General features: G+C 27.6%; 1 protein-coding gene across 4 annotated transcripts in view; it reads left to right on the forward strand.

Annotated features, from left to right (window-relative positions):
* The window catches only part of LOC112599609 (potassium voltage-gated channel protein Shaw), a 127,608-nt gene that overhangs the window by 105,528 nt on the left and 3,435 nt on the right, over positions 1 to 18,645 (forward strand). For all 4 annotated transcript variants that reach the window (XM_025346578.1, XM_025346581.1, XM_025346579.1 and 1 more), the window contains one exon: positions 3,051 to 4,062. In XM_025346578.1, the coding sequence (XP_025202363.1) occupies positions 3,051 to 4,062 (1,012 nt within the window). The remainder of the gene's footprint in view (positions 1 to 3,050; positions 4,063 to 18,645) is intronic.

The raw sequence follows: 18,645 nt of genomic DNA on the forward strand, positions 1-18,645 counted from the left end.
TCGATCTCGCAAAAATATTTTTACATAAAATATAATAATTTAAGTTGGATCTTATTAACCCATCAATAATAACAATATCAATACGATTATATACACTGTGTAATATAGTATTCATTCGTTTTTAATTCAAATAACATCCTTAAAATAACTTTTTAAAACTCTATACTAGTCTATACATTATTCTATAAGAATAATTGATTGGACGAATAATAATCGACCACGTAATTATCGTATTCCAACCAGTTGATGATTATTTGATTATATTTATAAACTGACGGTTAGAAATAAATACATAGTGTTCAATATATTATTCAGCTTTCAAAAATTAAATATAAATAAAACAATAACGTATTATTAGATATTATCAATGAGATTATATTATACTCGTATTATGTTAAAAATATATATAGTAAATAATATTTAATATCGCATTTATTTATAGATGGGGATATAGATGATTAAATTGTGTTTATTATAAGCTAATCTATAAAAGTATGCCATTATAGTTACATGACTAAAAGAATATTACAGCTTGGTATAATAAAGAGAGCCGGTAGCCATGAAACTATTATAAGGGTATACTTATATGGAGCCCACTGTGAGGGACATTCAATTAAAAGATGAAAATAAAAATGACGATACAAAAGATTTAAAAGATGTGCTGTATTGGCTTGTTATATTAACACTGAGTATTTAATCTTTTACAACAAATAACTATAACTATTTTAAAAATATATTAAGTATAATGATTCTATTACGTATTATGTATTATATTATGTCTATAAAAATAAATACATAATTTGTATTTAATTATTATTAATAGAATTATATAAGTGTATAAACTAATACATCTTTACTAATACGTACTTTTATTATTTATTTATACAATTATTGTAATATACTATTAATATTAAAAAAATAAAAAATAAATATTGTTATTATTATTAGCAATAGTAGTAGTATTATATTTTACATGAATATAAAAAGAAGGTATAAAAATATGTTTTGTATTAAATAAAGTATGCAGAATGTTTACTGGTAAATCTTACTCTTTTCTTTCTTCTTCATTAGATTTTCATTCAAAATATTACATCAAATACACCGCAATGTGATGGATAAAATAATGTGGTATTTAATTTTAACTGGAATTTTCGACTTTATACTTGGGTAAGAAGTGTATTAGTTCATTGATGGAATTTTTTTATTAAGTTTAAATTGTTATATATTGTTTGGATTTACGTTTAACTGAATTACTATTTTCGGAATTAAATTGTTTACTGAATTTAGTAATATAATAATTGAAACTGCTACTGCTACTGCTTTTTTGGAAGTATATATCTAATTTATGTTATGCTACTTCTTGTTTCGGTACTATATAATTTATTGCTCAGCATACATATATATATATTACGCGATGGTTTATGCACTAAATTTGAGTTGAATTTCCATTTTGATCTTTTTATTCTACATTTGGCTAATAATTATTTGTATATTGGGTGATTGATTTTTTAATAATATTCAAAACTAAATTTGTGAAAAATTTGACTAGTTTATTGAGTTTTTTTATTTACATTTATTATTCTATTATGTCAGTATATAATTTCTAATCATTTTTTTTTTCATATTCCTTCTTGTACTAGGGTTATTTTTAGTGTTATATATTATTATTATAATTCAAATGTTAATTAAAAATCAATTTCCTAAAAAAACGATAACCTAAGGCTACATTAGAACTTTATATATATATACATAGTTGATACATTTAATTAAATGGATTTAGTCATGTAAATTTAGAAGAACTATACTATCATCTTTTAATATTCTTTCTTATTTCTTTCCTCAATGATTTATTATTGAAAAGAAAAAAATGGCAATGTGGTTCTTAAGCTCGTCTTTTTATTTAATACAATTAACGTTAATAGCGTTAATTATTTAAGCAAAGACATTGTCATTAAAGTACATTTGATTTAATGAGTAATATATTTTAAACGGTAATTGGTTTTTTTCCGCAAATTTAAACTTATGTATTGAAGATAGTATCAGATATGTAACACTGCTGGATCATAGGTTATTTATTTGTTTTTATGGTAATCGGTATATGTTGAGATAATTACAATTAAATTGTACTAAAACTTGTTTCTTAAAGACACATTGTATTTATTAATTTTTTTTTTTGTGTTTTTAAGCAATGAATTCACTATACATATTGTTCACAAAATCCGTTAAGATTCTTTTGTGTTTAATAAATATTTTATGTCATATTTATTTTGAAATTGTATGTTTGTGGATTAGTGTTTACTTAGACGATTCAATAATTTAGACTGCCAGATTTTTTTATCGATTGTTGTAATCATAATATCTAGTTTGAGACATAATAAAATATAAGCTTTCATTTTATTCATTTCTATACATGGTGGTGTGAATTTTTGTGATTTGATTTTAAAGAACCGTGGATTATGATTATAATGATTGAGCCGTACACGCGAACTATTTATTTTATTTTAATTTTTAAACACAAAAAATAGTAAAAACGAAATTATTGAATTAAATAGGAAACTACTAAATTATTACACACAATAAATATTATGCACACCGTATACATCATAATAAAATACATAGTTGTGTTGATGTTAAACGTCAAATAATAAAAAGCATAGTCACCTGTGATTTTTTTTTTTTTTTTTTAAATCCAGGAACAAATAATAAATATTAAAATATCACGCATTTATTTTGTACGTATTTTATTGTACGATAAAAGTAGGTATTATTATGATAGTATCGTTTGAAAAAAAAATGATCTCAACTCGGAAATCAAACATGTCGGTAGGTACGCGTTCGTGAAAATACACGCGGTATAAAAGCCAATACCGCGAGTGTTGGACGTCCGGCAGTATTTTAACAGGCCTTTGCCGTGACAAAACGAAAACGCTGGGCCGGGTGAAAAACGTCACCGCCCAATCGTGTTTCCAACAGTGTCACCGAATATTACGTATATTAGCAAATATAACTATCGTTACTAATTGCACCGTTGTCGTTTGTTTGGGTTGCAGATCATCGGCATCGTGTCCGTGTTCTTCATATGCGTGTCGATCCTGTCGTTTTGCCTGAAAACGCACCCGAACATGCGGGTGCCGATCATCAAGAACATCACGGTGAACACGTCGCACAACACGACCGCCTGGGTGCTGGACAAGACGCAGACGAACGCGCACGAGGCGTTCTTCTACGTGGAGTGCCTGTGCAACGCGTGGTTCACGTTCGAGATCCTGGTGCGGTTCATCGCGTCGCCGAACAAGTGCGAGTTCGTCAAGGCGTCGGTGAACATCATCGACTACATCGCCACGCTGTCGTTCTACATCGACCTGATACTGCAGAAGTTCGCGTCGCACCTGGAGAACGCCGACATACTCGAGTTCTTCTCCATCATCCGGATAATGAGGCTGTTCAAGCTCACCCGCCACTCGTCCGGGCTCAAGATACTGATGCAGACGTTCCGGGCGTCCGCCAAGGAGCTGACGCTGCTGGTGTTCTTCCTGGTGCTGGGCATCGTCATATTCGCCAGCCTGGTGTACTACGCGGAGCGCATCCAGGCCAACCCGCACAACGACTTCAACAGCATACCGCTGGGCCTGTGGTGGGCCCTGGTCACGATGACCACCGTCGGTTACGGCGACATGGCCCCCAAGACGTACGTGGGCATGTTCGTCGGGGCCCTGTGCGCCCTGGCCGGCGTGCTCACCATCGCCCTGCCCGTTCCCGTCATCGTGTCCAACTTCGCCATGTACTACTCGCACACGCAGGCCCGGGCCAAGCTGCCGAAGAAGCGGCGCCGGGTGCTGCCCGTCGAACAGCCCCGGGGGCCCAGGCTGCTGGGCCCGGGACAGCCGCCCCAGCAGCAGATCAACCAGCCCGGGTGCGGTTCGGGCGGCACGGGCGTCGGCGGCGGCCTACCGCCGAACGTGGCCGGAGCGCCGGTCAACACGACGGGCGTGCCGGCCGTCAACCGGCGGATGAACGCCATCAAGAGCAATCATCCCAAAGACGGAGCGGCACCCAAAGTCGGTGAGATATCTAACGCGCGGCGACGGCGACACTCGCGCGACATCTGACACGACGCGTTTTTATCGTCGTCGTGTCGTTGGCGTCGCTTTTATCGCGCCATTTTTTTTTTTTTTTGCTATTTTTTTTACTACCGTACCTGTAATTTATTATACGCGTTTCCCGCTGTTCCCGTCTTGGGGCGCTTTGGCTTTTGCGCAAAAGCTTTTATGTGTGTGCGTTTTAGTTTTTTCCACGTTGTGATACGTCATTTACACGTGGACTGGCACAACACTGGCGAACTTACGAGAATTCTGTAAGGTCTTTTTTTTTCTTATACTATATAATATCATGTTCCCCGTCGTTCTATTATTTTTATTGTGGCAAAACGTGTTTGGACCGGTCAGAAACAATATTTGTCAGGAAATTAATTGTTTTTATCAAACCATTAATTAACAATATTTAATTATTCGTTTACTATTAAAATTATTTTTTTTTAAAGGTGACTCTTATAATATTTTATGTAGCATTGTTTGAGTGTGGTAACAATACGAAAATACCAAATTATTTTATTACAATAAATAAAAAATAAATATTTTAAATCGGCTTATGCTTCTCTACCATATACCATAGTATATTTTATCATGTACACAATTATAAGATCAGCCTTTTGAGTGCAAAATTTACATCCTACACAAGTTGTTAACTACGAAAATACAGTCATGCTTAAAGTCATGCTTATAATAAATTATTAAGAAGTTTAAGTAATAAGTATATCTATTAAATTAGATGCATGTACAAGTAATTATTTACTATATTTACAATCTATCCGCTACTCAAACAATAAATAAATTTTTTATTATTGAATTATTTTTTAATCAATCTAAACGTGCCTTGCCCATTTTATTTATATACATTTATCGCTATACTACAGTGACTATATTTATGGTGAAAAAGCAATCCCTCCACTAATCCCACATAATTAAATTATTTTTGCGTTCTGCGTATTTTTTAGATAGGTTATTAAAAACTCTAGAAAAATTAAAATTAAATATAATTAAAATTTATATATTTATAAAGGTATTATTAAATATTTTGTATCATAAAATTTAATTTAATAATGATTTAACATTTCCAAAACAATTCATATATTCCGTCATAAGTAAAATAAGTATAGCCTATTGACTAATATAAATAGTTTAATACAAGTTTTTTACATTTGTCATGTTATAATATTTTAACTTTAAATAAAATAAATTGTTTAAAAATACCCTCTCGAAATTTTTATAGACGAAATATTAAGAATTAATTGGTGGTAACCTTCCTAATCAAACTGTCTTAATGACCGTTTTGCCATTTATGCGCTTAAAATTTAGTATTATATAGTATAATTTGTGTAATGGTTCATAAACTCGTGTTTCACAACTTAGTGATTTTAAATCACAGCGATGATTAATGAAGCTCGTAAGACGTTAGGTTTGCCAGTGTCATTGCTTTTTGCATTAATTATTGAACGGACACCGCGAGTTTAAAAACACTTTTCGTCCAAACTATAGATTATTGAAACAAGAGCATAACGTCTTGATAATAATTTTATAATTTATTACGCGTAAAATTTAAAATGAAAAATAAAATCTTCTAATTTATGGATTTCATAATTATATGCATTAATACGACTTTAGAAACTGACGAAAAATGGGTTTTTAAGCGAGCAATGTTAAATCAAATTACTTTACTGCTAATCATGCGCTTATAATTATGTGTAATGCTTACAGAAACAGAACCCGCCACGAGATACTAATCAATAACACATTCTGAACATATTAAAAACAAAACAAATCTACAACGGTATACATAATACAAACACTATACAATAACACATTAATTTTAATTTTTTTTTTCCTATTCGCACTTTGGTGATTTATTTGGTATTTTTAAATTCAATTTTAACATTAATAAGTATAATAATATAATTATCTTAGTTTTGACTGCAAAGTAGGATCACAGTAAAAAAAAAAACGTATATCCATTACCGCACTATGTTATTAAAGTGATTTCATTCACGATAAATTAAATAATATTATTATATTAATTCATCTAATAACTGATTTTTTCACCTATAATCAATGCAGTAAAATTTAGTGAAAATAAATGTGTTTTGAATGTATGATTACATATCACTAAACTAATTACATATAAATATAACAATAAATTAGTTTTTATAAGCAATTTATATGAATATAATATATATGTGTATAAGTGATACAGTATATTTTAGTTCAAAGATAAAGATAATAATATGGTTTAAGATATTTTGTTTAAAGATATTATTTTGACCTTAAATCTAAACTTATACCGTCATCATAATGTTTGAATTTATGTCAGACAGTTATTATTATTAGAAGTGGTATTTTATTTTAAAGAAATATAATAAGTTTGAACCATATCCGTCGTATAATAAGATGATTTGACGTGGAGAAAAATATTTTTGATTTTCCAATTTTCCACTTTTCTAGACATATCTATGACATAATAATATAATGTCCTGTACTTCAATATACGATTTGACGATGAAATCTTATTCTACTCCAATTGGCTGACGGCACCAAAATCATAAAAAGACATGCCATCTAATTTTAAAAATATTAATAGAGAGCATGGGATAAAATCGAAAATAAGATCACCACATCAACTGCAACGTCTTAAAGTGGATTGTCTCGGGGGCATTAATACCAGAGTGATTATGTGATAGTATATCTTATTTCTCGTAAACCAACATTCAATGACTAAAACAACTTATTTTCGTATATTATTATTTTAATAACCAGTAGTTATGACGTCTTTGGTTATTAATCGGTTAATGGTAACGTGACAGTTTATGAAAGAAATTTAACAAAAATGAAAAATCGTATATATTACCATTGTATATATATATATATATACTGAATGGTATTACTTACATAATTATTATCAAAAATAAAATAACTAGCTGGCTCATAATTATTCAGTATTTAACTATAAATATCGGAATATAATACCAGCATAACGTTATTTTTTTGTTATTTAGTACTTGGTTTAGTGGTTGTACAATGTGTATTTACACCAAATATTTTTTGTTATTTTTTGGGATCATCTGCAAATGTTTAATATTATATTTACATTAAATTTTTGAATACCTATTTGGTTTCGTCATTTCATCGTTGTTTAAATATTGCAAGGTCATCGTATACATAAATGTGTTTTTGTAATATTCTTTTGAGTTTCAACGAGAAGTATTGGTAACACGTACTGACAGATTTATTTCAACTTAAAGATATCATAGTTAGAGTTAAGGATATACGATACAGTAAAGACACGTCTTTGTCGTATATCAACTCACTTAAAGTCTTATTGCATGTATATATTTATGACTAAACGCGTATCTTTTGAAGACGTCATGTCTATTTACAAGATACATCAATAATCGCTGATATCATGTATTCATGTGACATAACATAATTTTATTAGGTCACGGTCAAAGTATGAAATCGGAGGTTGTAAGAGAATTTATTTTATTTTATTTTATTATATATAAGTATTTTAAATTTTTGTATAAACAAAAGACACCTCGATCTTTATCTAAACATAATGAATTTTCATAACATGTTATTATATGAAAGTATACTAGTACACGCTGTCTAGGGTCGAACCTAAACATACCTAGTGGAACGTACAAATTTACAACTTTCAGATTTACTATCTTTGGAATTTTATCGACATTAGAGCAAATATTATAAAATATATAAATGGACAATTTTATAAGAAACGCATGTATACAGCGATATAAACCGATGTTTGTTTTAGTGTTTTGAATTTGAAAAAAAAGAGTTATTACGCTTATAATATACGTCCCACTGCCAACGCATATCTCTGTCGATCGAAATACGTCGTTTAAAAATAAATGAAAACAAAATGCAGATGAGACTTATAGAAAGTATTTAGAAGTGCAAAACACAACACAATAAAATAATATAATACATAAAAGTATGAGTGCATAAAAATTTAACTTCTAACAGTCGTAAAAATGTCAAATCAATTTTGCGTATCGTCTGCGCCAATAGTGGCGGTGGAATTCTGTTTGTTATAAATTATAATTATTGTAAATTATAAAAAGATAAACGCAATATTCGTGTATTATACTATAAAAATATATTTTATGATCTATAAGTTATTAAGTTTGAATTAACAGTTTCGCCACGAAATATATTTTTAGTCCATGGTGTGATCCAACAATAGTGGCACAGTTCTAAAAACGATTTATAACCAATAGACTTTCATTCACGTAGTGGTCAACAGTGATCCGTATGACTGAAAAATCATTATTGTCATTATCGAGTTACTTTTTATGCGTTTTTATTTTTTTATTATTAATACGCATTTATTATTTACGTATTTTTTTATTTTTCAATATAGGTATTTTTTTAACGTTTTTCTACAACATGATATAAGGTGACCTTCAAGCACTACTAAATTTGAAAAATATGTAATAACATTTTAAAACGATGAACACAATTTACCTTTTAAATCAGGTTTAGAATATTTAAGTCATTAAAATTATACATATTATAATTCAATAAAAAAAAAGACTATTGTCGTTAATTTCACAAGATAAAAGTTAAATCCATACAATAATATACTATCATATAAAAAACATTCAGAAAAATAGAACTGCTTTTTCAATCAGCATTTGCGTAAAATAAATAAGGAAAATTGCTTAAGGACTCGAAGGAAAGTCATTGTTGGCCTGAAAAGTTTTTCTTAAAGTTTCCTAGGAGAAAAACCGCACTTAACTTCTGAATCCGATAAAAATATTTTTCCACGTGTTTAGTGACATTAACCGTCAGCCTTTATTATTTTTTGTGACGTGTGTATTGTATTTATTATAATAATGCAAATATCATAAATTATGATATGATATATATATTTTATTACGAAGAATATAATTTTGATACAGTGAAAAATGATGTCGAACCGGCAACCTTTGTGCACTATTTATAATTCAACGCGTTTTAAGCGTACGTATAAAATTCTGTTTAAACAACGCTATTCATCTTGATCGGGTAATTGACAATTCAATTAAATATTCATGTTGAAAATCGTGGAGATAAATAATTTATGTGAAAACGTTCGACATTAATATGTACTTACATAGTTATTGCAATTATCTCACGACCTAAAACATGAGGAAATTTTAGTTATTGCGCTCAACATTTTTACTTAATGTATCCAATATTTATTCTTGCTTTTCGTTTAATTACGAAAAACTCGTCGAGAAGAATTGAATTGACTTTTTTCTTGCTAGAAATGGAGTATTTAGTTTGAACACAATTGCATGTTTAACTCGTGACTGTTGTTTCTTTTTTTCATTTATTTGAAACGCAATAATAATAATAATAATATAATCCACATGGCGTGCGTGTAAATGTGTAATAATGTGATAGGTATCCTAAAAATAGGCCACCATACTTACTAGTTTAAAACTTTATGTTTTTAAAGTATTCAAGTCACATACTAATAATATGTTCCATTGTGTAATACAAACATGTGTGCAATTGGTTCATAAAATACTATTGCATGGTGCTAAATTGTATTGTCCCGTATTTTAGTCGACATTGTATGTACTTGCATAATGTTACTTTGAAAAATATTTGATACTATTAAAAAACTACTGAAGTTGCGAAGTTGTGTTGAAATAAAATCATAAAGGTTTTACAAAAAATACGAGTTTCTATCTATCTACTGTCCTAATAAAATTTGAAACAGAATTAAAACATTTATAAATATACAGATACCTCATATTTTATTCGTATAAAATCTTGATTTAACTAGCTTCTATTCAGTTTAATTTTCCGCTCGTAATCGATTGATTCTATACTCAACACAATCAACTTTATTTTTAATTGTTGTTTTCCAATATTGTGTAGGCATTTTTACCTATTTTGAACTTAATGATAAATATTTAAAACAATTTTTTTAACTAATTATTTTGTTACGATTTTTGCAAATTTAATATTAAAGATTTTGAATTTAGCTAACGTGACAAGTCATCGAACGTGGAAAATGGCATTTCAAAACTCTCATAAAATTTTCACAGACATTTATATCTGAAAGTGACGTGTTCTTTGAAAACGTTCGATTGAACGAAATGTTTAACAAGCGATTCAATCGTGGCTTAAGTTTAAAAAAATACCAATTATTAGCTTCGTAGATTCGATGTATTTTTTATCAATGACTAAACTGTAAAACGGTAGAAAAACTATTTTGACACTAATATATTGAAAATAATTGATTCAATTTAAAAATTCAAAGACTTTTATAAATACAGTGATAAATCACTACAACTGTTACCGATATCGCAGCATCTGCAACTAGGACGGCGTAGCAATCGGCGTACGTTGACAAACAATAGTGATGGAACTCAGACTTTCGTCCATTGTTTACGGTTGGAAGTGCATTTCGTCAAAAAGTGGTAACGGGACAACATGGTTTACGATGTGGTAAGGGTCATGAAATCCCCCGGTCGAATACAAAAACAAAGCCATTCTCTGACTTCAAAAACAAACCCTCCTCCCATCACAAAAACCACAATAACCGCAACCACGATAATGATATTATATTATTGTTATATAATATAAAATTAATTAATTAACTTTCACTTATACGCTCACATACATATAAAATAGGTACACACACATACACTTACTCACACAGCGCATGCGCACACGTGAAGTTAAGTAGGCGATTTCGTCTGTATGAACTATACAATGTGCTGTTGATTACTGTGTTTTTGAACGCGGTCGATGTGAAGGGTATATACGTATATGTATATTATGTGCACACATATACTATTATTATTATGTGAAGTACTCTGGAGACTTTTGAAAAGACACTACATCTGCTATTGTCTCAAATAAACGTTGTGTCACCAGGCGCCGAGTCGACAAATGAACCGTCAAAAGCACTACAAAGACTGCATACGCTCCGCGCCTCATCCGTGGAGATTTATTATCCACCAACTGACGTCCAGACAACTTCATTTTTTTGTTTTGGTCGTTGATAGGAGAGGGTGAAAAACATTTTTAAACTTTTGGTGAGCGAACGACCGATGACGAAGCAAAAACTCGATAGTATTCCGGGGAAAAAACATACCTCGAACCGTCAGCCAGCAGTGACTATATTTGCGGTTCAGTTGATTACTTACTATTGTGACGTCACTCGTCCAGTATGCCGAAAAATTCCTGTTCTGAATTCTCCCACCACTACTCTTCACCCCTTCCCCCACACCACCCCATTATCAAACAAAATAATAAAAATAAAATAAAATGTCTTTAGAAATTAATAATTATACCTAATGATAAACTTAACAATAAAATACTCGTACATAATATTATATACCTATATACCTAACTTTTAGAATAAATAATTCTTTTTACCAGATTTATTTTTTAAATAAATGTCTGAGTACACAAACCTCACAACATAATTTTCGCTTGTATATCACTCAATTTTATAATATAATATAAGGAAAGTTTGCATTGAACAAACATTAAACTAGAAATAGGGTTTTAAAGATAATTAAATGTTAACAAAACTACGAATAACTGAAGTTCTAAACAGAAATCTGACAAAAATACGTCTTTAGAAGTTATATTAATTTCATCCTTACTTCTCTGCTGTTCAAGGGAATAGTACCAACTGAAGTATATTATACTACACAACACTCGCCAGAGATTAAGTATATAATTATCTTAAATATGCAGAAAGTTATATAAAATTAAAAATGTTAGTATAAGCTAGGTAATTTTAGTGAACTAAAAAGAACAAAGCCCTATACGTTTGATTTTCGTTTTAATACTATATTGATATCTATGTAACAAAAATGTGTATACCCTGTACACAATTTTACGAGAGAGCTATTTTAAACAAATTTTTATAATATCTTAATTCATTTTTTTCAATCTAAACTGATTTATTTTATTATGAATATATTATTGATATTATGAATATTATTAATTAATACGTTTAAAGATAATTTTTTTTTTTTTATGAATTCGGTTGTAAAACAATATGGACATTTTATTTATTAGTGAACAACTTACAAAGTCATATATTACATTTCATATAATTTACGTATAGGTAGTTATTTATTTTATAAAATACAAGCATTACAATATTATGAATTAGGTGTTATAATTTATTAATATACACAATAAATGCGTTAGTTTTAAGTTTAATAAGTTATACAAGTAGTATAATATAATATTAATAATGTAACCAAGTAAAATAAGAGCAAAGTGCTTTTACTAAAGTAATTATTTAAAATTGATTAACAGTGTGAGTAATAATTTCATAAAATGCATTATATTTTTGATTTAAAAATGTGTGTGTTAGCTCAAAATATAATATAAACATTTAATTCAGTAAAAAAAAAAAAAAAAAAAGAGTGATTATGCGATTATGTGGTAAGATAATAAAATCATCTACGGGCTCTCCTAGTAGAATGATTTTAAGAAAGACTGAAAATAATATGTTGGATACTTAACCATCGATAGAGCTACATAATATATATGATGCGATTTACATAAGGTTAACTAAGAATTTTTACATGGAACTGGAAGATATGGACCTTACTTTAATAAGATCAGATTTTCAAAATACCTGTCACGTTCCGTTCATCTAGTTTTATAACATACTATTGTATTGGTAAATTGCTATTAATACATCATACATGTTTAAAAGATCAAAGTTTCAACCATACGAATACTCCCATAAAATATTTTATCATTTGATCACATTTATTATAGTTCTATAATTGTCGGTTGTCCTTTTAGAAACTAGTAGTTCATAAACCTTTTGAAGAAACTGAAAAACTTTCTCTAAGTAGTACTAACTGAACTTGATTTTCGATTAATATAGGCTGCAAATTTCGAAACTTTTTCACAACTTGCAAATAATACACACTACTTGTGCCTAAACTCCATAAAGAAAGATAAATAATTAAACATCGTTAAACAAATACAAATAGCTTGTTGTTCTAATTAAAATCTAATATACATTTGTTCTCTTAGTCTAATATATTTTAATAACATAATTTACCAACCAATAGTCGACTAACGTGAGCGGGAAGTTTAATCTAATTAGATACCCTTATCCCTTGACTACGCCCCTAAAATGTATATAAACGTCATGTTATACACATTAGATATAGATAATTTTACTAACAATTGCAGGATGCAATTATATTAAAATGCAAATAACATTAACCTACTGTCAGTTATTTAGCAACGGTAAACACATAAAACATTGGTTAACATTTTTCGGATATCTATTGGATAATGTTCCAACAGAGGCGGATTTATGAAGGTGACATGGTGATTATCCACCATTAGGCTTTTTATTTAATTAGTTAATTTATAAATTAATACTTTTGAATAATGAATTTTTACATTACACTATAATTAAATAAAAGCACTTACAGTCAATTATAACTTATAACTATTATACTTATTTTTCATAAATTGCCTAAATTACGGTCAAGTCTTCATTGTACTTTATATATCACTCAAAAATATCTCTACTCACCCCCCTTTTAAAAGCTTCATATCCACTCCTGTAGTTCAAATAGCTTTAAAATTAATTAACATTAAAATCTTAAAGCAAACACAATTGTGAATCACAAAGTTGCAAAAATGTTTTCGTGTTTTTGGTTAGTTTGAATTAATATGCTCTGGGAAACAGAATTTAAAAATTGATTATTTTATAATTGTCATAGCTTATAAATCGACTAAACATTTTGTTAATGAATATGACGTAATAACAGTAAGCCACTTATCTTCAATGTAAAAAATAAAATAAAATTAATTTTTTTTTATATATCCTAGTTCTATAAAATAGTGTTTATTTTATACTAAACTAGGAATGACAGGCCAACTTAGAAATATCGTAAGTTATTATAGTATTAATTTACGAGGTTAGAATAAAGATAAGCTTTATATATTAAATAACTATAACGTATATATTACTTTGTAGTTTAATAAATTTCATACGTGAATTTAAATCAAAATTCCTTGTTTTCCAAAGTTTACAGAAAAATTAAAGAAAAAAAAAGGTCATATTTCAAATTCCTAAACTTTAAATTTTAAATTTCACCTTGTAAATTAGATACCAATAAAATACCTTATTTTTAAGACTCAATGGGTTTGAGTTGATGTTTAAAAAGCTAAATATGTATATTAGATTAAATTTCAATTAACTCGAATTTTATAAAATTTAATGTGATACAGCTACTGATAAATATAACAAAAATTGTCATATTATCTTTCTAGTACACCCTGTATGCTGGGACTTTGAATTTATACACAGATTTTTGGAAATTGAAACTATTTTCATCTCCTATTGTTTCCATGTGACTTAATTTGATTTCCCTCGACGACTTGGGTACATATTTGAAAATACGTCGTTAAGGAATACAATAGCGAAAACGGACAGTCACATCGAACGGGTTCAACTATATTATGATATAGAGCCACCGGGTATATTTTTGAATTCGTTTAATTGTACGTTTCATGAATAATTAACAACTATACCGTCTATATTTTACTTATATTTAGGTGTATATAAACTAAAACACTGCATTCAATTAGGATATACATATAGTAGGTGCAAGGTAACATGAACTAAGATTATAATGATCAAATTATTGTTTTCTATCTCTTTAAAAGTAAATTATTTATAGGTAGGTATAATAGGTGCATGACACGTATTATATCATAGATTAAGTTAACTTTCACTGGACATAGCCAGATAAATAAAAATAAAATTGAATAATTATATATTTTCAACTGGGTGAACGTTAACCACATTATTCTATTGAAATATTTTTTCTAAAATGATTCCTCGTGTACAAAAATATAATCAACTAGTATGTGTATAATTAAATTAATTGAGAATACAAATGTTTTTCTTTTCAATTAAATAAAATAGTTGAGAAGTAATTGTTTAATACACATGTATTGGTATTATTTACGTTTTGTAAGTATGAATGTAGACTTCAAACTTTGGTTGTCAGATGTTAAATTATATTTACCATCAAACTAAAATATGAGTACAACAAAACTAAGTTTCAAAGTAACTTTTAAACACAGAAACATTCACTAACAATTCTTATGAAACATACGATACTTTCAAAATTAATTGACGCCATGTCACCATAACATATATAAATTACATATCTGTGATATTTTTATACTGCGTGACGTGTATGATATAAACATTATAAAAGAAACCAACCAAGTAGTAACTATTAGTAAAGCACCTATATACATATTATAAATAAAGCAAAGGCGCAGAGTTCGTGAGTAGAATATATTTCGCCATTTCCTACTAAAGAAATTGTTTTCATTAACAATTATTCCGGAAACTATCCCGATCCAAATCTCTTTTCACGAACACAAACTTTGACAGTATATTATTTTTTTCTCTTTTCCGACATTCGGCGGAACCCGCTCAAATCGTGTGTTATATATATATATATATATAACATATAATTCTTTACAATTTTAAAACTCAAAATGGCTTTCGACAATTTTACCTATCATTTGTCAGGTGCAGAATTATTTCATTCTAAAAAAAAGGATCGAATACACCAGCAATTTCAGTATGCGGTACAATAAACGTCAAGTGTATCACATTATTGAGTAGGTCACTGTAATGGATGTGATAAATTTGAATTTAATGATAAATCATTCTGTACAAAAAAAGTTCTGAACGGACACTGTCAGTCATTATAAACTTCTAAGGATACTTTATTTTATATTTGAATTAAAAATAGAAGTTTCAATTAGAAATACGATAGATTAGCCAAATTTTTAATAAATAAAAATTGTACATATTTTATACTATGTAATTATTAAAATGCTATTTTATATAATATATCACTTGTTAGTATTAACGTAAAAGTCAGTAACAACGTTCAATAGAATAGAATGAATAAGTTCATGGTACAAATTGCTTAAAATTAATTTAATTATATTTTATAGAATTACATTATGTGTAGAGTTTAATAAGTATGATACATAGTGTCAAAAAGTTGCAAGTTCAGCAAATTATAATTTTTTAAATTACAATAAAGTAACTACTAAACTCGTTATTTTTTGTTTAAAAATCAAAATTTGTCGAAATTTTAACTCAAGACTTATAATTTTAAGATTTAAGTAGACTTAAACCTCAGTACATTAAAAATTGTATTCTGTATAAAAAAAAAATATTTTTTAATTACCAGTAAAATGTTCCAAGTTTCTATAGCTAATAGTTTTTTAATTACAACAAAATATCTAAAATTATTGTTTGAAAAGAGTTATTATTATTTTTTTTTTTAATTTTAGCTAGTAGAACTTTTGGAGTTCCTAGTATTTAATTTTGAAACTTTATACGATAAAATAAAAATAAAAATATTACAAATTATAATTATCTACAGTAATGTATTTTTGAATCACAAAAATGAACATATAAACTGTTTTGAATTTATCAAAAACTTGTTTAACGTGAAGTCTCGTTTTAGGTTTTACTCAATTATTTTTAAAAATATTGAGAATTTTAAATTTTTTAGTAAAAAAAAACCAAAGCATCCTTTTCTTATATTTTTCAAAACTAAAATGTCGACATAAATGTATAAATATTTTTTTCCAAACAATTTCAAAAGACCGAAAAAAAATTAATATAACTTTTTTTTAATTTTTTTGATTTTTCATGAAGTTTTTGTTAATTACATTTCCTTTTTACAACTGTATAATATGCATCAAAACATATATCGAAGTTTAAAAAACGTAGGAACTATTCATACAAATATACCTAAGTTAGTAGTTTTTTATATTAAAAAGAAAAATATAATAATTAGCATTAATTATCTACCCAACAATTTAGTTGTTTTGAAGAGTATTTATCCAGTTCAATTAAAAATAAATTAAATATATAATGTATTAAACTATATTAATAATAATAATAATTGGGTACGTACATACATAAATCCCAAAACAAAATTCTTTCTGTATCATTCTTGGTTTCATTATAACTCAGCAGATATACATATTAAATACTATTTCACACTAGTTCTAGACTCTTATTGATTTATGCCACCGATATGTAATATAAATAAACTATTACATAGTTTTTAAATGCCTGTTAAAAATTCAGTAACACATTATATGAATGTATTATAATATAATACGGGTAGGTTGATGCTTAGATACAGCATGTTGAATGCAAATACGATACATATAAATAATAAATAACTACAATATACTCGTAATAATTTATAATGTATATAATTAAATTTTCATACGTAAGAATAATAACAACCATTTCAAATTAATTTGATTTTGAAAAAAAAAAATAAAATAAAAATAGATTTGATCTAGAAACTTAAAGTACATCAATACAAGAAATTTTAAAAATCTTGAAGAACATATCCTAAACTCTAAATATAATTAATTATTACTATGTAAACCTTAATGAAACATAAACAATACTATCTTTATTAAAATCCAAATAAAACATTATTTTAATTAAATTTAAAGTAATAATAAAAAAGTTATCAAAAACCAAAGCCGAAATTTAGTTAAAAATAAAATATTTATATATTGTTTTAATTAACATAATTATTAGTGCAATAATGTCATAGTAGATTAATTTTTTACATTTTAAATCACTACTAATTGAATAAGTGTCAATGAATTAATACAGCACGCGTATTGTTGGGAAAAATGTATTAATTGTATGAAGATTCAAGTCTATTACGAAATAGCTTGGCTAAATTGTAGCAGTCGATAAATTCACATAGAATGTCATCTGATAAATATTTATGTATATAGGTAATCTAATTTATTATTTTGTTGTATACAATCTGTACATGTACAGTAAATTTATTTCACAAATTTTAATCATCTTTTAGTATTAATGACTTTTTATAGCTTCCGTGAAATTAATTTTTATTTAGATATTATTTTTTGCAAGTCACGTAGCTTATTTATTCATATTTGTATGTAAATTATTTTCTTATGACTCAATATTTTTCATTAATCTATATCATTACCTAAAATGAACCAACAACGCAATAGTCTAGAAATAAAAATTTACTATGTTCCAACACTCAGTAAAACTACTCGTCATCTAATGTGATCACCTTAATTTAAAAACTATTTAAATTGTAATAATTACATCTAATATAAAATCTCATACAAATACCAGATTTTATAGGAGAGATGTATTAAATTTTCAAATTTTTACTATATTTATTTTATTATTTTTTTTTTTATTATTATTAACAGTTTATCTGTACTAATTTGATACGTACTTAATTAATAGTTATAATAGTACACTAAGAGAACATAATATGATATACTTCTTAAGTTTGATTATTAAAAACAATTTCGTGGGTGAAAAACTACTGGAGATATAATATTACTATAGAATATAGTTCTAATTGATAAATAAAATTGACATCATAAAGTTTGACTAATATATGCACCAATATCAGTTAAAAATATAATAGAAATAATGCTAAAAAAAAAA

This window comes from Melanaphis sacchari, unplaced genomic scaffold (genome assembly GCF_002803265.2).
Source record: "Melanaphis sacchari strain LSU unplaced genomic scaffold, SCAv2.0 Contig53_pilon_pilon, whole genome shotgun sequence".
Taxonomy (NCBI): Eukaryota; Metazoa; Arthropoda; class Insecta; order Hemiptera; family Aphididae; genus Melanaphis; species Melanaphis sacchari.